General features: G+C 36.9%; 1 protein-coding gene across 5 annotated transcripts in view; it reads left to right on the top strand.

Moving 5' to 3' along the window:
- The window catches only part of LOC150088826 (uncharacterized), a 518204-nt gene that overhangs the window by 427469 nt on the left and 64209 nt on the right, over positions 1 to 26526 (top strand). For 3 of the 5 annotated variants that reach the window (XM_090369685.1, XM_090369683.1, XM_090369684.1), the window contains one exon: positions 11989 to 12173. In XM_090369685.1, coding sequence (XP_090225811.1) covers positions 11989 to 12173 — 185 coding nt within the window. Of the gene's footprint in view, positions 1 to 3799; positions 3926 to 11988; positions 12174 to 26526 lie in introns of all 5 variants that reach the window. The other 2 variants (XM_090369682.1, XM_090369681.1) reach the window with 1 other exon arrangement.

The following is a 26526-nucleotide window of genomic DNA, read 5'->3' as shown; positions in this document are numbered from 1 at the left end:
AAGCTTATAAAGCATCAGCAAAAAAAAAACTTCCCATATCAACTGTCCACCCCTTCAATAATTTGCCTAGTTCTTCCTTGAATTTATTAAAACTACCCTCACAGATGGAAAGTTGTTCCGACAATCAACTACCTGCTATGGAGGAAAAACTTCCACACATCTATCAATTTGCACCACTGAATATAAAGTACTCATTAAATGTCCAAGGAGAAAACAGGCGCCTCCGTAGCTAGGTGGGAAGGAGCAGCAGTGCATAGCACACGCTTCTTGATTAGACCGGGGTTCGAGCCTGTCACCACCAAATACGGAGGATGTGGAAAGGTCAGGGAATGACCACCGCATATCCCGGAGCAATATGGCATTAGTTGCTAATGCTCCTAAAAACCAAATAACAAACAAACAGGAGAAAACAGTGTTTGAACAGGTGAAAGATGTGAGTATCAAGATAACGAAAGATTTTTTTGGGTAGTGCCTGTCTTCCTCTGATCAGAACCATGCAGAAGTGGTATGCAGTTTATGCAAAATTCTTAGGCCTCAACACAGAAAGGGAGGAGATTCACTGTTCTGGAGCCTTCTGGTTAAGGTAATGTACTCAACTTGGGATTATTAAAGACTGTTAGCATTATTGCTAAGAGGCTCCACTGCTGCTAACTTCACTCATTAATCCCCAATCTACAAAATGGCCAACCTAAATTTTGTATTCAGTAGGGGTCAATTGAATAATAATTAAGAGATAAATTGAAAAATAAAAAATATATATTAACCTATTTTCTACTCTGTGGATATATAGCTGAAAACTTCTTTGTGTACAGTATTATAAATTGTATTGATTTCTGTGAAATCTTTGTCCCTTAAAATTTGGATTTTGATGTTGGCCATAGTTCTATACGAAGACCGAGCTACATATAATTGACCATGCTCAAAGATTAGATTATGCTGATCTGTGTAAAGAATGTTTTCTCCTGACATTTGTTAATTGTTATAGTGAAAATCAATTGTATGAGAAACTTTTCTATCAAGAAGAAAAGATAAATTGTTGCCTTCCTTTGTATTCAGTATTATATGGGGAATAGCAACAATACCAACCTGTTTCTTGCTCATTAAGATTGATCAGTAAACATTTGAATTTGCAACTTTTCAATTAGTTGGGTCATGTTATAGAGGCCATTGTTTAATACAGATATTTCATATAAACATCACAGTAACTCTTGTTTTCAATTTCAGTCTTTTTGTCAGTAAACTAGAAAGCAAAAGAGATCAGGTATTCAGCTTGATGGTGCAACACCATTCTATTGTTCTGTCCATTTGCGCTGTTATTATTATTATTATTATTATTAGCTATATGGTGCAAGGAAGCCTCGGGAATTTTTTTTTTGGCTGGTGCAGCAGCCAAAAAAAAAATTCCCGAGAGAGAGAGAGAGAGAGAGAGAGAGAGAGAGAGAGAGAGTGTCAAAAGTAGAAGGGAATCACCAAGAAAGAGAAGAATGATGATATCCAGCTCAGGACCGTGTGTGTGTGTGTGCGTGTGCCAATCCCATACTCACCAGATGTGAGCCCCTAGGGTCATAAACCTTGCACACTATTTTGTCACCTGGTAATCTGTTGAGAATCCTCAAATTGAATATATCTGCTTTGTTTTTGTTTGTATCGTTATGTTGCTGAAACCATCCATTTCTCAGCTTTAGTTAGTTGCTGCTAATGTACTAAGAAAATTATAATATAAAATAATTATTATTATTTGTATGAACAACTTTGAACTTGTCTCCCTGCAAGCAGTACCACTTTGAGCTGTAATTTCTTCCACACATTAACTATAAAATTTGGCATATAATATTATCCCCAAGATTCACTTACTGGAGGCACCAGTATCACAACATTTCATTAGTCCAGTTTTGTCTGTAACTTCTAAGTCATGCATATGGAGTACTGCTCAAAGAGTACTAAGGTAGGCAAGGCGCCTCTGTAGCCAGGTGGGAAGGAGCAGCAGTGCGTAGCACACGCTTCTTGATTAGACCGGGGTTCGAGCCCGTCACCACCAAATATGGAGGATGCGGAAAGGTCAGGGAATGACCACCGCATATTCCGGAGCAATATGGCCTTAGTTGCTAATGCTCCTAAAAATCAAATAACCAACCAACTAAGGTAGGCAGTAACAAATAATTGAAAATATTTGACTAATTTAAGTATATAAGAGGAATAAGGAAAATTTATAGAAGATGATGTAATAATAGATATATGGTGTGCAGTGTATGTAAATGATTTTATTATCTTTTTTAATTTATAGAACTGTTTATTTTTGTTAAGTTGCTGTTGTACTAAAGATGAATCCCCAGAAGTTCGAAACATTCCCTAAAATTTTAGTAAATACTAACATTTTTACTAAATAATTAGTAGTCAAGAATAATGGGCAGGGATTATTCATGTACCTTGCAAGTAACTGTCAGTAAACTAAAAATTTAGTTAGTATGAGCTTTAAAGCCTTCTGATGCAGTAACATTCAGTATAAAAAATATAGCACAGAAATTATCTAGCTTATCTGAAACAGAGTTTTTGTTTCAAGTTTGCAAGTTAATGTAACATTAAATGTTCTTACTTGTAATTCTTTAGCTTGCTGTTAAAGAGATTGAGCCACTGTAATATAACTAAATCATTAAAGAATTTTATTATTATGATATTATTATGGTTTATTATCCCAATATTCTCCTTGACATGGACTTTAGTATCCATCCTGTGTAGCTCACAGGTCTATAGTCAGTGTTTTCTCATTTAATACTTGAAATTAGAGTTGAAGCATACACTGACTGCAAGCAGTCAATTTTCTTAGGTCAGCTGTAAAAATCCTCTTATATAATAAATGATGGTAAGGATTTTTTTTTTAATTTTGAAATAAAGGTAATACAGTTCGTGTGTTAGAGAGGACATTTATAATGGGATTAAGTACAAGAAAAATTCAAACAATTATATTCAGGCAAGATCTAGTTATAAAAGTTTTCACTATTTGAATAATTGAAAATTTAAAAACTAACTGCTACAGAAGTTATCATATATTAAATCATGGCTGCTTTGATGGTTAAGCATATGTTGTTTTAAATTAGCAATTAAAACAGCACATTTTTAAAATTGGCTATTCCCACCTAGGAATTTTACAGAAATCACAAACAGTTCAACACAACACAGTACAATATACACACCCAGTGAACAGTACACATTGTTTGTTCTGCATAAATATTTATTTTTTACAGAAGCATTTCAATCCAAATCCCAGAGAAAGATGCAAAACTATTCCAGAAATTCTCCTCTTGTATATTAAAAATGACTTACTTCTTCTGACACCATTTCTATTACTGATACAGATGAAGTAACAGTTCTTTAAAAACTCTTGATCCTGTGGCTAATGATGTGCCACTGATGAAGTTTGACGTTGCAAGTAAAACAGCATGTTTTTTGCTTCCATTATTGTATTATTCTACCTATTTGTATATCCGGTATCCTTTTCCCACTCTCTCTCTCTCTCTCTCTCTCTCTCTCAGCACTTTACTTTTATTGTTTTATGGAAGAACATGTGCAATTAAGTTAAAAGTATTTAGTTAATTTTCTATACCATTCCAATTAAAATAAATAGTTTAACAATTTCCATGGTGTATAATATATAATTTCTGTAAAATTCCTGAGGGTTTGCTTTTCTTGAGTCTTAGAAGTTTTTTTTCAAGTGTTTCATTTAGCCTTATATGTAAATTTGCTTTATCTCTTTTATAGCATATAAAATATGTTCTGTTCATTGTTATTTTTGTATGGGCAGGCTGTGCAGACAGGATCTCGGGTGCTGTCTGAGGAAATTTTTTCTTCATCAAATGCAGTTCCATCTGCACAAGTATCTGCTGTTGGTACAGTAAGAATGCAACCATTCTGTGAAACTGAAAAGCAGGTATTTTTTGTATTCCTTGGCATTCCTGGAAACTAATGCACTAAAACGAATGAACAGATAATTTTTCATTAAAAATGCATTGTGTTGTGGCCTTCAGTTTAAAGAATGCTCTCCTATGCTTTTTACAGCAGATATTTTTATAGCTAAAACAGTTAAATTAAGCTATAAAATCGTAAAGTAGACCTCTGAAATAAATATCAAGTTTTAAAGAGACTGATCAGTGTGACATTCAAAAACTGCATGTTTAGAATTTCTCTAGCCTGGAAACTGTTTATCACTAGATCTTCTTAATAGCACTTCAACAGGACAACAAATAGCATGATAAATTTTTTGTAAATGAATTAATTACGCATGTTTTACTAGTATAAATGCCTATGTAATAAGTAAAATACCATATTTTGTTATACTAATAATGATTGAAAATGTATGAAAGACAAGAGGCTAACCCTCTAAGTATTTTTCAGATTAGATCAAATTAGTATTGTGTGTGTGCGTGCGTGCGTGCGTGTGTGTGTGTGTGCGCGCGCGCGCGCATGCGTGCTGTGCATGCACACACCTATATGTACGTCAACTAAAAATTATATATATACTAGACGTGATCATTTAATTTATGAACTGATGCAAGATTTTATGTTTACCACGCAAACTTTCCATAACTGCTTCTAGAGGTGCTTTCCCTAATTGCCACTGAGCAGACTCTGTGTGCGCATGCCAGTACTTGCCAAGCTAGCATTGCGTGAGGAGAGTTTTTTTTAAGTGTGTATCACTGACGATTGTTTTGAAGCAAGTATCATGTTGGACATATAGATTGAACAGTGATGTGTGATTTGTTATTATGTCAGCCACGGCTTAAACGCATTGGAAACAGTTAAAGAGATGAATGAAGCATATGTAATAATAATAATAAATGCCTTGGTAGGACAGCCATATTCTGGTGTCATTTGTCAGACTCAACTCTGACAAATGATAGCCTCAACTCTTAATAGCCACCTGGGCTTCTGCCCATATGCTATTTGTTACTCTGCTGTGATTGCTTCAGAACCTTATCTAGGTTAATTATCAACAGCAACAACAACATTGGTCAGTCTTTGACTAATAACAAAAGGGAAAAAAAAATTAACAGAATGACCTTTCACCTCGTGGCGGGGATGGTGTCTCTGCCCCCACCACGAAGAGGTTGGTCACCCTATCCAGGAAACCAATTGCCTGACGTGCTGCCAGACAAAATAATGTAACAGATTCAGTGACTAATTCAATTCAATTTAAGTGACTTTCATCAGCTCCACCCCACATATCTTGTAGGAGGAACCAAGTCCTTGTTCAAAATGTTTGCATTCCACAATCATTCAACATTTCAGTATCATTTACAGCGATTACAAACATCAGCCAGCCTGCACACAATCCAGACACCACCAATCCCAACCCAAGCACTTGGACATCAAGCTAGCAGCTCCTTGGGCATTAGTGGACAAGGTCAACCTTTTAGATCTCATCAAAAACAGCAAGCAGAGGTCCTTCCCTACCCAACACAACAGATCCAGATTAATCTCCAAAATCAGTCCTCCTTTTGATAATATCCACAGCTCAGATATAATCAGGGCAGATCTTATTGACTGCTACATGGGCTGGATTTCCTCTGCCAGCAATTAATGCGCTTTGGTGTCTCAGTACATTTTGTGCAATTCTTAAATATATTCCCCCGCCTGCAGAATTCATCTGCTTCACAATACTGGGCCACATGGCTGAATGCTATACACTTGTAACATTGAGTCAGGACCAGTAGGCCACGAACTCGGTGCGAGCTCCAAATTACATAAACTCAAGAGCGATTCACAAAAATCTTCTTATACATCCAGATACTTCCAGAACGTAATTCACGCCAGAAGAGCTTCTAGCTTTATTTTTAGTCAGAACTGTTATCTCAGAAAGTACTTGATCCTTAGATATACCACTATCATTGGGTGGTCATGCCTTACTAACCTGGTAAATTACTATGATTAATTCATTAAACATTTGAATGCAGGTAATAATGTTGCCATTATATATCTAGACTTTAGTAAAGCTTATGATGCTATCCCTCATGGAAGGCTGCTGTATCAGTTGGAAGAAATAGGAGCTACTTGTAAAATCCTATGCAGCTTGCAGGCTGAATAAAAGATAGATGGAGGATTGTCCACAAAAAAAATTTTTTTTTACTCCCTGTTAAAATTCAAGGTGATTCTTGTAAATTTGACGTTACTGAATTCAAATATAGCAACCATATTACTGTAACAACCATCAATTTTAAGTTTCTAGTAAAAAAAATTTTATATATTTTAAGAAAATGTTACTTATGGTGCTAAATATTGAACAATGGGTCTGTTAACCTTATTCTATTTACAAAAATGTTTATCTGATAAGAAAACACCTATTTTCATTGTTTTTTGCCTTTTATAATTGTCCATTGATGTCTCCAGGAGCATGCTGACCAGGGGTGCAAAGGGTGCATCGCAACCGGGCGCTGAAAATTTAGGGGTACTGATGCTAAAGGCCATGAAGTTATATAATTCTTATATTACAAATCTCAACAACAAATTATGAAAGATTTATTTTTAATTAATAATAAGTGACTTAAAATAATTGTTAATTATTATTTTAAGTCACTTATGTAATGGGGCAGAAAATTAAAATTAAATTTTTAATAATTTTGGATAGAAATTAAATAATTTTTGACGATTTATAATTATAATTACAGTAAACCCCCGCTACGTTCCTGGGGGTTACGTTCCTGAGAAATGCCGCGAATACCGAAAACGCAAATACTGAGTTATGGCTCCCATAGTAATAAAAGGGTTCCGTTCCAAAGTATGAAATATATAAGAAAAACTAGTCTAAAATTTTGTCTGTGTATGTATTATATGTACCTACATAATATGACAATGTACATAGACAAACATAGCCGGTACATAGTGAAATACAAGCATAAGGCATTGAAATGAAAATAAGAAACAATTTAATATTAAATGTAATATTTATTAGAAATTTCAAACAAATATTTCAAACCAGCCTTTGCTAGCTAAAAAAAACTTATCGCGCCAGTGCTATCACCAATTTCACTAAAATGTTGATAATGGTGTTTTGCCTTTTCACGAATGATGAGTGAACTTAACGGAATTTTATTTTGAGTTCGGTCTTTTATCCACAGATTTAAAGCTCATTGATTTTATAATGTTTTGCCACTGATGAGACACTTTCATTATTAAAAATTTTGTCTAATAACTCAGTTTTACTCGCTAATGTCTTCACCTTCTTTGATCTTTTCACAATTCCCTTGTTGTTTGTAGACATATTTTCGTAGGGGTTAGAAAATAACTTGTCCACAATAAAGTCACTTTCTTTTAACCGTTAACACACTGCAAAACGGTAGATTTTTCACTTTTGTAAGCATACCAATTTATTCAATTTATAAGCATATAAATTAAAAGCAAACTATGAAATCTTCCATGACAAGCACACATACTGAACAAGGATTAGCTGGAAACATCCACGCTCACGATTTTGTCACTCCTCCCTACCCACTGAGCGCTGTTTTGATCGGGCAAGATGATTTTAGCCACACCCATGTTTTTTATGGCAGAAAATGTTCACGACGCTTTAAAATTCACATTTTTTTAGGTTTCATTTTATATTAAATCTGCAATGGCGAATAGATACTGCAAATAGCAGGGGTTTACTGTACTTTTTCTTTTTTTTTTTTTGTTAAATATTATTTACTTAAATAACAGTTTGTTGAATTATTATCCTCTTTAGATGGCTGACAGAAAAAATAAACTTTCTGGCGCAGCCTACCGAAAAAGATAACTAGAAAAAGAGGAGAGTATAAAAAAATTTACCACTTCAATTTCACGATTTTTTGAACCAACATCTGCAAAAAGTCAAAGAACTGGAGAATCATCGCAATCACAATTAGATACTTTCTGTGATGACAAAATCAGCGAGGAACAAAACCTCACTCAAAATTCCATAGAAGATTGCTTTTTGGAAAATCAACCTCCTATTGAAGAAATTTCATCAAAAGTTGAATGTACGACAGGAACCTCTACAGGTGATACTCCAGATTTGACCAGTAAATGTTTCGAAAATGATATGCACGATCCAGGGTTATGGCCAAAATTGTTAATGAATAGTATTAGAATGTTTTTAGAACTCGATCTAGAACAAGTTCAACATTATAACTTTCCTTTAGATGATAAGAATAGGTCATTTAGAATATTATTATAAACAATTAAGTAATGGGGAAAACATTCTTAGAAGCTGGTTATTATATTCAAAGTCAAAAAATTCTGTATTCTGCCTTTGTTGCAAACTATTCCATGTTGTTGTAAACTATGGTGTATTTACACCAATATTATATAATTAATTTCAACCCATAACATATTATGCCTTGTGCATTTAGTCTTCAAAATAAGATATGTATATACAAACCGAACTCGTCTTCATTAGGTTTTCAGTGACTGACGAGAAAACAGTTGATGTAAAAGGCTAAAGGGCGGCAAATTATTTCTCGCACCCAGGCAGCAAACATCTTGGCACGCCCCTGGGTGTCTCTCTTATGAGATTCTAACAGTAATCTGCCAAAATATTTGGACTCCATTTTCCCTGGTACCTTTTTCCTTTTTTAGAAATATCTTGGTGAAACCTTTCACTGTGTTCATCAGAGACTGCCCCCAAGTTTTCAGGAAAAAAGTCAATGGGAATGTAGGAAATTAGGCTTTAATGACAGGTCTTTGTTTTCAGTCATTAACTCATGATATTTGACAACTGAGAGTGATGAGAACTTTTTAAGCACATATTTGAGTTTTTGAATATATTTCCTATGAGAATCTGTCGAAATTATTTCTGGGAAGAAATGGATCAGTCTTCAGAGTGGGCTGGTGTAACAGACGTGGTTTCTCAGGGCTTGGTGTTGGGTCCCTTCTCTTTCTAATTTTCATAAATGATATTTACAGAGGTATCCAAGGTAAGCTGTCAAAGTTTGATGATTTGAGGGTGAGAAGGATGATTAACAATCTAAGCTAGGCCATGTTGCTTCAAAAATACATGGATTGGTTTGCATATATGGTGTGAAAAATGGTAACTAAACTTTAATGCTTCAAAATGTAAGGTTTTGCATTTGGAGAACAGAAATCCTGGAGGCATGTAGAAGCTCAGGTTAGAGAGAAGAGCTAAAAGTGGTTCAAGACAAACAAAACTTAACTGTTATAATTCAATCTGACACAAAATTTTCCATGCAACATAAATAGGCAGCTAGGAAGGTATCTTTTACAGAAGGTTTGTTTGTTATTTGTTTTTAGGAGCATTAGCAACTAAGGCCGTATTGCTCAGTTTACAGAAGGATGTTATTGTCCTTCTATAGAAGATGATGGTTATACTGCATTTGGAATGTTTTATTCAGGTTGGGAGACTGCACAAGAAAGACAGAACTTCTGGAGAGCGTTCAAAGAATGGCAGCCAGATTAGTGATTAGTGCAAATTGATGCATATATGAAGGAAGAAAAGACAGAAAACGGAATGAAGACATGAGAAAAAATGGAAGTGAAAAAGAATATTATTGACACTATCAAAGAAAAGTGTTTAACATGGTATGGACATGTAAAACAGATGCAAGAAACAAACCAGATATCCAAAGGCTATCCTGGAAGAAGGAGAAGAGGAAGACCTAGAAGGACATGGATGGATGGAGTACGGGAGTGCATGACACCCCGAAGTTTAACCGACCAAGACACCTTGAACTGCATTTTAAGACGGGAAAAAATTCCTACCAAAAAATAACTTGTAGGCTGAAGAAACCCATTGTAAATGGAAAAACTCTTCTTGAAGAAGAAGATAGAAGGTCAAACTTTGCATAGACTACAAAGTTTGACAGGTAGACATGTATGGGTAAATCTGATTGATGTGTATAGAATGTGGAAGTGTTTGGGTAAAATGTGAATGAGGAAGGTCTGTTCTCCGTCATAGATAAGACAAGAACCGAGGAGCATAAATATAAAATCTCAGGGAATAGCAGAAGATTGGATCTCCTGAGGTTCAGCTATGGACATTGGGTTCTGAACACTGGAATAAGTTTTGTCCCAATGTGCTAGAGTCAGTGAGTCTGGCTAAATTCAAATAGGAATGAAAACAGTATGAATATTCTGTTGTATTTTATTATTTTTTTGGCTGATTTAGAAAAAAGTCTGCTTCCTTCCATCATTTCACCTTACTAATACTAAGAGCAGACTTCTGAGTGAAAAATGATATGACTTTCTGTTTGCTCTTCTGTTCTTAAGGGAAATGTTGAAAGAATATTTTCAGAAATAAATGTTCAGTGTCCACATGAACAAAACTGTTTGGACATAAAACCAGCTGATTTTGTTGTTATGTAAATTTAACATAAATTCAATGTGTAGAGATTTTGATATGATCATCAAAATATTAAGCAGGAGAAAACCCAGTAAAACATTATTCACTAAAACTTTTGGTTTCTGATTATTTTATTGCAATACTTCTTAATTATTCCTCAGATATATTAACGTAGCCATAAATGTTTTTTGATACATTAAATCATACTTTCTCCTTTAGAAACATTTCTTTTTCCTTTTTGAGCACATATTACCTAAAGATGAAGTTCTCGCTATCCAATTTTTTTTTTTTTAATTGTCCCAGATATTCAGCTTTAAAGATTATTTTTGTCTTGATTTTGGCCATCAGCATCTGGTCACCCTGTTGTATTACTCTTGTATTTTCAACTAGTTGTGTTTAAGATTTTTTTCTATACTGGAAAATTACTTTCAATTAGCAGTACAATAGACATAGAAGACTACCTGTATTGTATGCCTTTAGAGCTCATAGATACATGCTGAAGAAAGATAGTATGGATCTGAATGTTCCACGATTACAGTTTTCTGTAATTATAAGTTGCCATTACATACTAATTTTCAGTTGTATTTACTGATTCCCAACCACAAAGAAAAATTTTAAATCAATACAATACCATTAACAATAAATGCAAAAATGCAACTGTAATTTTCTTTGTTAAAAAAAAAAAAAAAAAAAAAACCCTAAAATTTCTAATTTTAATAATTGATTGCATTCTAGATGCATCAAATTTACATATTTTATGTGTTTGGGAATTCTGAAAATAAGGTTAATGCACTGTATATCAATTTATGGGTTAGTATTTCTTAGGTTCTATGATACTTATATACAGGCATACACATGCATATATATGCTTCTTTTTAGCATAATATTGTTTAGTACAAAAGTAAGTAAAATACATACTCTTAAATACATAAAACTGTAAATATGTAAGTTTTTTCCTGCTCTTTTTTTTTTTTTTTTTTCGAATTTTTTAATTGGGTCTGAATATATTTATACTACCTTTTTTTTATATATATATTCATGAAATTATAACTGTAAATCCCTCACTTAGTTCTCTCATTCTACACTTGTTCACTCTTACCCTAAAATATATTTTGCCTTATGCTACATGAAAATAATAAATATTTTACTCTTTATATTCTATATGGTGCCTATGGCCAAAAAAGTTGACCACTGTATTATAATTGTTTTATTGCAGCCAGTATAACAATGGGCCATGCATTTTTTGTAGCATATGGTAGTATACAGGCTTGATTCTACAGTGTGTATTTACTTGTGTTTGCATGCATTATACAAGTATTTGCATTATTACAGCCAGCTGAATGAAAACTTCAAAAGCTACAGAAAATTTGAATGTTTATTCATTCAAGTGGCTCTGCTTGGCTACAGGTTGCACAAGCTAGCTATGAAGTATTAAAATAATTTAAAATAAATATATGTGTAACAGGATAGAAATTATCATTTATATCTTGCCTACACATCCTTATGCCATGCAGTGAAAGGGTCTCAAAGAATTCTTTATAATTTTTTTTTTTTTTTCATATTCAAAATTTCTTATTTGGTTCTTCTAATAAAATATATAAATACATATATTTATGCAAAATATGAATTTTTTTTGTCACAATCCTCAGAAAAAAATTGATATGATATCTCTTCTGCCTTAGTCTTCTACAGATATAAGAAAACCACTTGGCCGTGTTGATTCAGGTAGCAGAAGTCGTACTCCCACTCCTGTGATACAGCATACTCCACGCAGTAGTACCCCCGACCATGGTACAGAAGCTGTGCAAAGTGGCCCATGTTATAACTCATCTGAGGGACAGAAGCACCCTATAGTTCAGGATCTGAGGTAAGGATGAAAAATAAACAATCCCGAAAAACGTAGACATTTAAGTAAGCTAAAAACTTGTACTTTACCATGTGAACATGGGTGCTGGCAGCAAAGCTGGCGGTGCAAGTGCACCACCTTTGGATATCAAAATAATAAACAATTTTTAATATTCTCATTAATTTATTGAAACATTCAAACAATACAAATTCTACAAAAAAAAAAAAAAAAAATATATATATATATATATATATATATATTAATTCAAATAATTTATTAAAACAGGGACAAAATTAAAATAATTCTTGCAAAACAGAATTAGACCCCATTAATATAAAAATTGCAATCTTCTCGGCTTCTCTGCAGATATAGTTGTATTCATAAAATCTTCGTTGCCAGTGACGAAATTTTGCACCTTTTTCTTTTTCACTTTGCCCAAATGCACTCACAGTCTGCGCAGTATCTTCTCCCACCGATCACAAAATGTTGGCTCAGCTGTATACGTAAATCAGTCAAACTTGACTTAATTAAGATATCACATGTATCCGAAAATTTGTTGAACAAACCATTTACTGTGCCACATGCACCACCTTCAGTCTGTGCAGATGGCACAGTGATACCATTACCGTCCTCCCAGACGCCTCCATAGCCAGGTGGAAAGAAGCAGCAGTGTGTAGCACACACTTCTTGATTAGACCGGGGTTCGAGCCCGTCACCACCAAATACGGAGGATGCGGAAAGGTCAGGGAATGACCACCACACATCCCGGAGCAATATGGCCTTAGTTGCTAATGCTCCTAAAAACCAAATAACAAACAACCGTCCTCCCCACACTGAGTGGAAAAGGTCTAGCTTCAAATCCTGATGACACAAGGAATTTTTATGGGGTTTTTTCACTCCTTGGCAATTAGTTGGTCTTGGGCGTAGATAGCAAGGTTTTTTCATCTAGCAAAATGGGCAATTCGACTAGAGAACACACAATTTACAGACACAATACACATGGATATATGTAATAACTTACCGGGTGACCCTAATGTAATACAGTAGAATGTCGATTATCTGAACTAATTGGGACTAAGGTTGGTTCGGATAATCAAACATACATGAGAATACCCAGTTTATATGAAACAAAGTGTAATTAGGCCTACAATTAAATTATTATACAATTAAACAATTAAATTATTGTATGCAAGGTTATTGCTGCTGTATTTTGAAATATGAAGTATTTCAAAATATAGTGTATATTACATTTATTTTGAACTTACCTAATTGTTTTATATGGTTTCAACTATAAATCACACTTTGTTTATTTCTGTTTATGTAAAAAAAACACAAATAAGAGTATAATGAATCTTGGAAAGGTTTATTTTTTAAAATATGTAATCTTTAATTTTTCTTTGAACCATGCGAGATTGTCTTTTTTTCGTGGCAAGGTCTCTCATCCTCTTCAGTAGAAATATCACCGTAGAACGGCATTCAGACAGTTGCTCATATACCATCTCATTGCAATTTCTAGCCAGTGAAGGCCTCCGCTTAAGCGGGCCCACTCCCTCTTCTTTTTCATTATCGGAATCACCTTGGTTAGTCAGCACGTTCTTCATCCTGGACTAATGCAAAAATTTCTTCTTCGGTTAAAATATGGATAACCAGGATCATCAGCATCATTGTTTAACTATGCCTCTGCATCATCTTGCCCACACTTAGAAAACCCGGGAATCCCTTGAATAAAGTTACAATCTCACCTACGTCTTCATTTCAAATCCTGCACATGTGTGACTGTCTCTTCAGCAGCACCCCAAAGTTTATGCCATGCCTTTTTCAGATTTCTCTCTGACAGCATGTTCCAGGCATCTGCTAACATGTAGCAACAACCCCTAATGTTGAGCTTCTTTGAAAACTGAACCACGTTCTCTTCATCTCTCTCTCTGGTAGCAGCAAGCGATGCAAGACTTGTTTTTTGTACATCTTTTTTAGTTTTTCTATAACACCTTGATCCATTGGCTGCAGCAGGGCTGTAACATTTGGCGGTAAAAACCTGACAGTGAAGTTTTCGACAATTGAATAATTTTTTCAAGAGGAGGGTGGAATGATGCATTATTGATAATAAACAAAACTTTACCAGCTTTATCCTCATTTTCTCAATGCCCCTTCTCATTTGGAATAAAATCTTGGCTTAACCAATGCAAAAAAAACATTGGAATTCATCCAGGCATTTTTCTGGCCTTTATATCGTACTGATAGGCACTTTACACCTTTAAAGCATCTTGGATTTCTCAATTGCCAACAATGTTAAAACCTGCTGTCCATTTGCATTTGCACATGCCATAACTGTAACATGCTGTTTGTTAGCTTTGAAACGGAGAGCAGCCATTTCACGTCGTGATGCAAGTGATTTACGAGGGAGTGACTTCCAATTAAGACCAGTTTCATCTGCATTGTAAACATCATCCTTGGAAAACCTTCTTCCTCTGCCATTTTCAGAAAAGTCTTTAAAAGCTTCTGCTTCTTGGACATCACCTGATAAAACTTCTCCTTGAATTTCAAGCTCTCTTATACTGTGCCAAGATTTGAAATTTTTCAGCCATCCTGTACTGGCTTTAAATTCAGATGGGCTTTTAACATTTTGATTCAATTGTAATGTTTTTTTGCATAACAGAGGACCAGAAATAGTTTCGCCTTTACTTCTCTTTTGTAGAAACCATAAATAAACAGCATCTTCTAATTTCTCATCACTAGTGTTTTTTCATAGTTTTCGTTTTTTTAGGGCCATGTGCATTGTCTAACTTTGAAGCAAATTTCAAAATTTCATTTTTTTTCTGCTCTTTATGTTAGATATGGTTGCTATACCAATGTTAAAAATTTTCGCAAGAGATACACCGGTTTTTCCCTTTTCCAGTCAAGATAATAAGTATTAATAATTATTATCTTGTCTTCTATTGACAGCACATTGCAGTTTTTTTTTTTTTTTTGCCTGTATACGCCATAATTAACACAAAGGGGCAGCAGTATTAAAATTAAAAAGCAAAATGACTACACTATTTCACTTTTAAATAGCCACAAACCAAAACTCGAACATTGAGTGATTAGAAACAAAATGCCTGAAATAACCTCACATTGCAGTAGCTCGCAGTAGACTGAGTGAAAGTTAACCGCCCCTACGATACTCCCGCGCTCACAACAGACAATGACACAACAAAGTCACGGAAGACCATCCTGGGTCCACACAGTAGTTAAAGCCAACATTTGATTTTTAACTCCTGTAATGACAAATTAAGACTATTTCTATTCTATACTGCATATATCTTCAAATAAATAATCGGAAATGAATGAATCAAGCAGCAAGAGTAATATTTCTGCATAACAACCATTGCACTGAAAGTAGATACTGTAATTTTCCTAAAATTACATTTATTTCCTAAAATTTCCTAAAAAATAAAAGAAATTATGTTCAATTCAGCAGTTACATTTTTCTTTAAATCCTCAACCTCTTGAAATCTCTTTCCTTTGGGGACAGTTTTCACTGAGGGAAAGAAGAAGTCTTACAAATGAGCAGAAGTAATGACGAATTTCATCTTGCAAAGATGGGATTCTTCCTCTTGCACAGAATACACACCTAAGCAGGGCATGAATTCAAATTGAGGAACGACAGTTGTAGAATAGATGTGCAGAAATTTGCCTTTAGCTAGTGGGTAGTTGATTGCTGGAACAAACTTCCATCTGTCATTGTGGAAGTGTTGTTAGCTTAAATAAATTCAAGGAAGAACTGGACAAACTTTTGGAATGAATGGATGGATGAAATGGAAAGGGTTTTTTTTTTTTTTTTTTAATTAATGTTGTATAAGCTTGCTTTCTTGCATCTTACGCCTCTGATAATGCTAATGCTAAGTCTGCTGGTGAGTATCAGGAGAGTACAGTGGATGGTTGATCTGTACAATGCTGTGTTTGGTCAAATAAAGCCAAAATAGCTCAGTTGGGACAGTGTTAGACTGAAGATTGTTAGATTGTTTTTTAAATCAGCATGTTCGGGAGGCAACTAGAGGCAGTAATACCCTTGATCTGATTATCAGTAGTGATTCTTCATGCATTAAGAATCTGCAGATAAAGGAACCACTAGGTGGCAGTGATCACAGTGTGCTGAAGTGGGATTTATTCAAAGAGGCAACTACCATCAGGGATAAAGGGAAGGGTTTTTGCTTTCTTAAAGGTGATCTAAAGGTCCCTGGTTCTATCCTGGGTTTCGGCAAATATATTCCGTTGTTCTTTTCTTTCTTTCTTTCCTTTTAAAAAATACAGAACGAGAGTAGCCTTGTCCAGGCGAAGTTTTTTACTGCTCCTGGAATAGAGAAGTTTTTTTCTGTTTTATTAGCTTAAATTGGCATATTAACTTATTTTCTAGAGTAGATTTATATTCCTAGTTATGATACTTAGTTTAACTTAGATAGAGATTTTGTAGGTATTACTTAGTATTGGTAAGGGTATCAAATCTGCGTGTTACAAGTTGCAGCTCCACTGAATGAGAAGTTTTTTAGCCATATTTAGCCGCTTTATTGACCAATTGTTATATAAAATTATTTTCTATAAGTAGCTTATAGATCTAGTCAGGATCCTTAGTTTATTCTGAATTGAGACAGCAAGATTTGGAAGTTAATTAATACTTAAGTGTCTGTAGATTTACTGTTCGTAACTTGCTGCCATTGTTATATGATACACAACGTTATATCCCGAACTAGATAGCGTAGTATATAATATAATATTGTCAATCAATCAGTAAAATCTATTAATCTTGTTTAACTTCATTGTCAATTAAATTGTACTTTTTAACTAAATACATATAATGACTTAGATTACAAACGTTAACATAATTAATTAATACATAACTTGATGCGGAAGTTATATAAACGGAACTCGTAGATAATACTCAATACTGAAAAATATATATAGCGTTATAACAGTGTTGGGATGCATGTTTAGGGTTATAATTTTGTACTAAAATAGAAATTTTATTGAAATTAAATCGAAATCATCACTCAGACCAGAGCAGCAAAGCAAAAGGCTCAAGCTAATGGGAGTGCTGTGGCTGAGGGAAAAACTGAGGGGGGGGGGCAGTTGCCCTCTGAATCACAGCCTTTTAAAATGCATTGCTTGCATGATGTTTGTGGAGCAATCGGGTACAGGACATGATATTGCCATGGGGGATGTCTTTGTGTGTGCGCGATGTAAGGAGTGTAAGGAAATCGGGCGACAACTTAGCGTTGTTATGGGCCTATATGAGAGCTTGAAGGACAGGATGGATGCACTCGAAGGATCTAAATTGAGGGGCCCATCAACCTCTCAGCTGCCCACATCAACGCCAGAGCTTGCGCTTGGTCATCATGCAACACAGCGGCAACCCCCAAGGCAGAATGTGCTGGTCCCACAGGAACTAGTAGTTGTTGATGACTCTGTTGTCGGGGAAATGGGAAACACGCTTTGTAAAAAGGATACGTGGAACAGGACCAGAGTATGTCTGCCAGGGGCAAAGGCTGATGTCATTGTAGAGTGGATATCATCTTTTAAGGGCAAAAAAAAAGGTGATATAGTTGTACCCGTTTGCACTAATGATATTAAGAGTAGGAGACTGGCAGAATTACTTAACAAGTACAGGTCACTGTTGAAAAAAAGCCGTAAATTAGTGTTGAATTTGAAAGTGTCTGCAATTCTGCCCAAACACGATAGGAGGGAGTATATGATGAGAGCCTTGTCGATCAATTCGACCCTGGAAAGATTGTGCAAGGGTCAAGGGGTAGAATTTTTTTCAGCCTGGTCTGAACTTGTTAACAGGAGAGACTGCTTCTACAGGAATGGGATACACTTAAATAGAAAGGGTGCAAGAATATTTGCTGATGCTATCGAGGCAGTGTTAGGTGGGTTGGAAAACTGCTAGCTTGGGAGGATACAAGGACTAATAGATTAACAGTAGCCACTGTCAGAGGTGAAAGAGATTCTTGCCTGGAAAATAAGATGCAGGATATTTCAGAGACTGCTGGGAGTCATTGCGGTACAAGTAAACACATGGGTTGTGTTAGGGTAGCTAAGAATAGGAACAGGTGCAGGTATACTTGCGTGTACACCAATGCTAGGAGTTTGGTAAATAAATTTGATGAATTTTAAGTATTGCTCAAAACATCAAAGGCAGATATTGGTGGGATATCAGAGACGTGGTGTCACACAGATATAAGGAATGCAGAACTGGAATTTGGGGAGTACAATGTGTACAGAAACGATAGACAGGATAGGAAGGGTTATACTATTAGTTAAGAAACACATAAAATCCAAGGAAGTGAAGCCAGTCGACATTGCTGGACAGTGCAGCGTCGAGTCAGTTTGGTGTGACATAAGCAGTGGGAGATCAAAATTGAGAGTAGGAGTGTGCTATAGGCCTAATGACTCTGATGAGTATATTAAGAAACTGTACAGGGAAATAGTGGCCAGTAAATCAGCGAGACTTATAATGGGGGATTTTAATTTTCCAGATATTGAATATTGACTGGAATTTGTGGGTTGGTCACTCACACACTAGCAAGACTTTTGTGGATTTATTGGATGATTGTTTTTTAAATCAGCATGTTCGGGAGGCAACTAGAGGCAGTAATACCCTTGATCTGATTATCAGTAGTGATTCTTCATGCATTAAGAATCTGCAGATAAAGGAACCACTAGGTGGCAGTGATCACAGTGTGCTGAAGTGGGATTTATTCAAAGAGGCAACTACCATCAGGGATAAAGGGAAGGGTTTTTGCTTTCTTAAAGGTGACTACGATGGTCTAAGACAGTATTTAAATTCTATACAGTGGGACCAACTGATGATGTTACCAACAGCAAATTCAAAATGGGAAGCATTCAAAGAACTTACCTTGGAAGCTACTACTAGGCTTTACATACCAACTAAGAAATATTGTTCAAGGATTAGGCCTAAATGGATGTCAGATGAACTAATGAGACATATGGCAGAGAAGAAAAATGCATGGGATACATATAAATTAATGGGCGACATGCAAGCCTATGATAGATATAAGCTGGTCTGTAACCAAGTCACAAAGGAGATTAGGCAGGCAAAGCCAGATTATGAGAAATCTTGGCAAAGGATGCAAAGAAAAACAGAAAAGAGTTCTTTACCTATGTAAACTCTAGAAGGAAAGGGATGAATCAGATTGGTTCTAGATATTGATGGTTCAACAGTTGAGGATCCTACTCAGGTGGCTAACAAACTAAACGAGTATTTTGCATCTACATTCACACATGAGGAGTTATTCGGGAAGGGGAATGCCAGAGGTGAAGTAAACTCTGACAGTGAGCTAGATGATTTTGTAATAACTGAGAGGAAAGTGGAGGAGAGATTGTTGAGGATAAACATAAAAAAGGCACCTGGGGTGGATGGGATCTATCCAGTTATATTAAAGGAGGCAGCAAAGGAAGTAAGCAAACCCTTAGCCATAATTATGAGAGCTTCTTTGGACTCAGGGGAGGTACCCATAGACTGGAGATGTGCAAATGTGACCACAATTCACAAAGGAGGATCAAGGCTGACACAAGTAATTATAGACCTGTGACTTTAACTTCTGTTCCAGGAAAATTAATGGAGGCACTGGTTAAAGAAGCACTGCAGGATCATCTAGTCAAGACTTCAGTTATAGCTTGGACACAGCATGGTTTTGTTAAGGGGAAGTCTTGCCAGACTAATTTGATTGGATACTATGATGCAGTCACAAAAGAACTGGATGCAGGGAATAACTTTGATATTATATACTTGGATCTTAGAAAGGCTTTTGATACTGTTGCACATGGAAGACTGCTGCACAAATTGGAGCAGCGTGGCATTGGAGGCAAATTGCTGTTATGGATAAAGGGATGGTTGAGGGGGAGAAGACAGAGAGTGGTAATCAATAGACACTGCACATCGTGGACTAATGTTATTAGTGGAGTCCCTCAGGGTTCAGTGTTGGGTCCATTATTGCTTTCTGTATTTATAAATGATATTGATGATGGTATATCAATCTTAATGTCCAAGTTTGCAGATGATACAAAGGTTGGCAGGGTTGTTAAGGACACTACTGACTGCTGCTGCAACAGGATCTGGAAAGGTTGAGCAGATGGGCTGAGAGGTGGCAAATGAAATTTAACATTGACAAATGTAAAGTACTATGTATGGGAAACAGCAACCCCAGAGCAACGTATCAACTCTGTGGTACTACACTGACAGTGGTAGTGAATGAAAAGGACTTGGGGGTAATTGTGCAGGCAGATATAAAGTTCTCTGAGCAGTGCAGATGGGCTGCAAGATTAGCTCATGGAGTATTGTCAATGATATACAGGAATTTTTTCTAGCAGGGATAAGAAGGTGATTATTCCCTTGTATAAGGCAATGGTCAGGCCACACCTTGAGTACTGTATACAGGTCTGGAGCCTCATTTCAAGAAGGATGTAGAGCTGTGGGAACAAGTACAGAGAAGGGCAACAAGATTAGTGAATGGAACAAAAGGTTGCTCTTACGAAGAAAAGCTTAAGTTTTGCAAATTACAGTGTCTGGAGTGATCTGATAGAGGTGTATAAAGCCTTGAATGGTTTGAGCATGCTCAATACTGATGGAATTCTTCCTGTTGCTCAGAATAATCACCTGAGAGGGCATAAATTCAGATTGAGGAAAGACAGATGTAGGATAGTTGTGTGGAAATTTACCTTTAGCCAGCGGGTAGTTGGTTGGTGGAACAGACTTCCATCCCTTGTTGTGGAAGTTGATAGCCTAAATAAATTTAAGGCTCAGCTGGACAGGTATTTCGAACGAACGGAGGGGTGAAATGGAAGTGTTTTTTTTTTTTTTTTGTTGATGCTGCATAAGCTTGCTTTCTTGCATCATATGCCTCTACTAATGCTAATACTAATGTTAAAGGTCAAAATTGATGTGGCATATTTGTTGTACTACTTTTCTCTTGAAATTGCATCATAACTTGGGAAATGTTCTTCAGTAGTCATTGAAGCACCTGTATATAAAATGCAGTATTGACTCTCTCTCCTCTTCAGTTACAAATTCCTTACTCCCTGTTTGTTGAAAAACGTGATTAGCATCATCTTGATCCCTGACTTATGAAAATGAAATTTTTTGGGCCTTGATTTTGAAGTGCATGCTCTGACCCTTTGTCTTTGGTTCATATTGAAACACCCAACAACCGTCTTCAGTGACAGTACAGTCGAAATTAGGATTATCTTGACAAGTCTGGATGAAGTCTTCGCAAGATGACACTCTTCATTGCTTCTGCTCATTCTTGAGGCTGGGTGGTACAAATTTAGCATTAGCATTAGTAGAGGTATTTGATGCAAGAAAGCAAGCTTATGCAGCATCAGCCAAAAAAAAAAAAAAAAAAAAAAACCCACTTCCACTTCACCCCTCTGTTCGTTCAAAATGCCTGTCCAGCTGAGCTTTAAACTTATTTAGGCTATCAACCTCCACCACAAGGGATGGAAGTCTGTTCCACCAACCAACCACCCGCTGGCTAAAGGCAAATTTCCGCACGTCTATCCTACATCTGTCTTTCCTCAATTTGAATTTATGCCCTCTCAGGTGATTATTCTGAGCTAGAGGAAGAATCCCATCAGCATTAAGCATGCTCAAACCATTCAAGGCTTTATACACCTCTATCAGATCACCTCGCTGGTGCCTAGTCTCCAGACACTGTAATTTGCAAAACTTAAGCCTTTCTTCGTAAGAGCACCCCTTTGTTCCATTCACTAATCTTGTTGCCCTTCTCTGTACTCGTTCCAGCAGCTCTACATCCTTCTTGAAATGAGGCCTCCAGACCTGTATACAGTACTCTAGGTGTGGCCTGACCATTGCCTTATTAGCATTAGCAGAGGCATATGATGCAAGAAAGCAAGCTTATTCAGCATCAGCCAAAAAAAAAAAAAAAAAAAAAAACCACTCCCGTTTCACCCCTCCGTTCGTTCGAAATACCTGTCCAGTTGAGCTTTAAATTTGTTTAGGCTATCAACTTCAACAACAAGTGATGGAAGTCGGTTCCACCAACCAACCACCCGCTGGCCAAAGGCAAATTTCCGCACATCTATCCGACATCCGTCCTTCCTCAATTTGAATTTATGCCCTCTCAGGTGATTATTCTGAGAAAGATGAAGAATCCCATTGGCATTGAGCATGCTCAAACTATTCAAAGCCTTATACACCTCTATCAGATCACATCGCCGGTGCCTAGTCTCCAAACTCTGTAATTTGCAAAACTTAAGCCTTTCTTCGTAAGAGCAACCCTTTGTTCCATTTACTAATCTTGTTGCCCTTCTCTGTAATCGTTCCAGCAGCTCTACATCCTTCTTGAAATGAGGCCTCCAGACCTGTATACAGTACTCAAGATGTGGCCTTACCATTGCCTTATACAAGGGAATAATCACCTCCTTATCCCTGCTAGAAAAATTCCTGTATATCATTGACAAGACACCATGAGCTACTCTTGCAGCTCGTCTGCACTGCTCAGAGAACTTCATATCTGCCTGCACAATTACCCCCAGGTCCTTTTCATTCTCCACCACTGTCAGTGTAGTACCGCAGAGTTGATACGTTGCTCTGGGGTTACTGTTTCCCATATGCAGCACTTTACATTTGTCGATGTTAAACCTCATTTGCCACCTCTCAGCCCATCTGTTCAACCTTTCCAGATCCTGTTGCAGCAGCATACCGTCAGTATTGTCCTTAACGACCCTGCCAACCTTTGTATCATCTGCAAACTTGGACATTAAACTTGATATCCCATCATCAATATCATTCATAAACACCGAAAACAACAACGGACCCAACACTGAACCTTGAGGAACTCCACTAATAACATTAGTCCACGTTGAGCAGTGTCCATTGATTACCACTCTCTGTCTTCTGCCACTCAACCATCCCCTTATCCATAGCAGCAATTTGCCTCCAATGCCACACTGCTCCAATTTGTGCAGCAGTCTTCCATGTGCAACAGTATCAAAAGCCTTTCTAAGATCCAAATATATAATATCAAAGTTATTCCCTGCATCCAGTTCTTTTGTGACTACATCATAGTATCCAATCAAATTGGTCAGGCAAGACCTGCCCTTAACAAAACCATGCTGCGTCTGAGCTATAACTGAATTCTTGTCTAGATGATCCTGCAGTGCTTCTTTAACCAGTGCCTCCATTAATTTACCTGGAACAGAAGTTAAACTAACAGGTCTATAATTACTTGTGTCAGCCTTTGATCCTCCTTTGTGAATTGGGGTTACATTTGCACATCTCCAGTCTATGGGTACCTCCCCTGAGTCCAAAGAAGCTCTCATAATTATGGCTAGGGGTTTGCATACTTCCTTTGCTGCCTCCTTTAATATAACTGGATAGATCCCATCCACCCCAGGTGCCTTTTTTATGTTTATCCTCAACAATCTCTCCTCCACTTTCCTCTCAGTTATTACAAAATCATCCAGCTCACTGCCAATGTTTACTTTACCTACATCATTCTCCTTCCTGAATAACTCCTCATGCGTGAATGTAGATGCAAAATACTCGTTTAGATTGTTAGCCACCTGAGCAGGATCCTCAACTGTTGAACCATCAATATCCAGTGGACCAATCTGATTCATCCCTTTCCTTTTCGAGTTCAAGTATGTAAAGAACTCTTTTCTGTTTTTCTTTGCATCCTTTGCCAAGGATTTTTCATAGTCTGCCTTTGCCTGCCTAATCTCCTTTGTGACTTGGTTACAGACCAACTTATATCTATCATAGGCTTCCATGTCACCCATTAATTTGTATGTATCCCGTGCATTTTTCTTCTATGCCACTTGTCTCATTAGTTCATCTGACAACCATTTAGGCCTAAGCCTTGAACAATATTTCTTAGTTGGTATGTAAAGCCTGGTAGCCTCCAAGATTAGTTCCTTGAATGCTTCCCATTTTGAGTTTGCTGTTGGTAACATCATCAGTTGGTCCCACTGTATAGAATTTAAATACTGTCTCAGACCATCATAGTCGCCTTTACGAAAACAAAAACCCTTCCCTTTACCTCTGATGGTAGTTACCTCCTTGAGTAAATCCCACTTCAACACACTGTGATCACTGCCACCTAGTGGTTATACAAGGGAATAATCGCCTCCTTATCCCTGCTGGAAAAATTCCTGTATATCATTGACAATACTCCATGAGCTAATCTTGCAGCCCGTCTGCACTGCTCAGAGAACTTCATATCTGCCTGCACAACCACCCCCAAGTCCCTTTCATTCTCTACCACTGTCAGTGTAGTACCACAGAGTTGATACGTTGCTCTGGGGTTGCTGTTTCCCATGTGTAGTACTTTACATTTGTCAATGTTAAACTTCATTTGCCACCTCTCAGCCCATCTGCTCAACCTTTCCAGATCCTGTTGCAGCAGCAGCATAGTGTCAGTAGTGTCCTTGACAACCCTGCCAACCTTTGTATCATCTGAAAACTTGGACATTAAGCTTGATATACCATCATCAATATCATTTATAAATACAGAAAACAATAATGGACCCAACACTGAGCCCTGAGGGACTCCACTAATAACATTAGTCCACGATGAGCAGTGTCCATTGATTACCATTCTCTGTCTTCTCCCCCTCAACCACCCCTTTATCCATAGCAGCAATTTGCCTCCAATGTCACACTGCTCCAATTTGTGTAGCAGTCTTCCATGTGCAACAGTATCAAAAGCCTTTCTAAGATCCAAGTATATAATATCAAAGCTATTCCCTGCATCCAGTTCTTTTGTGACTGCATCATAGTATCCAATCAAATTGGTCAGGCAAGATTTCCCCTTAACAAAGCCATTCTGTGTCCGAGCTATAACTGAAGTCTTGTCTAAATGATCCTGCAGTGCTTCTTTAACCAGTGCCTCCATTAATTTTCCTGGAACAGAAGTTAAGCTCACAGGTCTATTATTACTTGTGTCAGCCTTTGATCCTCCTTTGTGAATTGGGGTCACATTTGCACATTTCCAGCCTATGAGTACCTCCCCTGAGTCCAAGGAAGCTCTCATAATTATGGCTAAGGGTTTGCTTACTTCCTTTGCTGCCTCCTTTAATATAACTGGATAGATCCCATCCACCTCGGGTGCCTTTCTTGTGTTTATCTTCAACAGTTTCTCCTCCACTTTACTCCCAGTTATTTCAAGATTCTGTAGCTTACTGCTAGAGTTGAATACACCTCTGGCATTCCCTCGCTGAATAACTCCTCATGTGTGAATGTCGATGCAAAATATTCATTTAGTTTGTTAGCTACCTGAGCAGGATCATCGACAGTTGATCCATCAATATCAAGTGGACCAATCTGATTCATCCCCTTCCTTCTAGAGTTTACATAAGTAAAGAACTCTTTGCTGTTTTTCTTTGCATCCCTTGCCAAGGATTTCTCGTAATCTGCCTTCGCCTGCCTAACCTCCTTTGTAACTTGGTTGCATATCAACTTGTATCTATCATAGGCTTCTGTGTCATGTGTTAATTTGTAAGTATCCATGAATTTTTAGTCTCTGCCATAATGCCTCATTAGTTCATCTGACATCCATTTTGGCCTAAACCTTGAACAATATTTCTTAGTTGGTATGTAAAGCCTAGTAGCTTCCAAGATACGTTCTTTTGAATGCTTCCCATTTTGAATTTGCTGTTGGTAACATCATCAGTTGGTCCCACTGTATAGAATTTAAATACTGTCTCAGTCCATCGTAGTCGCCTTTACGGAAGCAATAACCCTTCCCTTTACCCCTAATGGTAGTTACCTCTTTGAGTAAATCCCACTTCAGCACACTGTGATCACTGCCACCTAGTGGTTCATTTATCTGCAGATTCTTAATGCATGAAGAATCACTGCTGATAATCAAATCAAGAGTATTACTCCCTCTAGTTGCCTCCCGAACATGCTGATGTAGGAAACAATCATCCAATAAATCCACAAAAGCCCTGCTAGTGTGTGAGTAACCAGCCCCCAAATTCCAGTCAATATCTGAGAAATTAAAATCTCCCATTATAAGACTCTCTGATTTACTGGCCCACTCTATTTCCCTGTACAGTTTCTTATTATACTCATCAGAGTTATTAGGCCTATAGCACACTCCTACTCTCAATTTTGATCTCCCAATGCTTATGTCACACCAAACTGACTCAACACTGCACTGTCCAGCGATGTCGACTGGCTTCACTTCCTTGGTTTTTATGTGTTTCTTAACTAATAGCATAACCCCTCCCCCCTTCCTATCCTGTCTATCCTTTCTGTAGACGTTGTACTCCCCAAATTCCAGTTCTGCATCCCTTATATCTGTATGACACCACGTCTCTGATATCCCAACAATATCTGCCTTTGATGTTTTGA

This window comes from Mastigoproctus giganteus, chromosome 3 (genome assembly GCF_048544385.1).
Source record: "Mastigoproctus giganteus isolate SK-2022 chromosome 3, ASM4854438v1, whole genome shotgun sequence".
Taxonomy (NCBI): Eukaryota; Metazoa; Arthropoda; class Arachnida; order Uropygi; family Thelyphonidae; genus Mastigoproctus; species Mastigoproctus giganteus.
The sequence above is the reverse complement of the archived record's forward strand: the minus strand, read 5'-3'. Positions and strand labels throughout refer to the sequence as shown.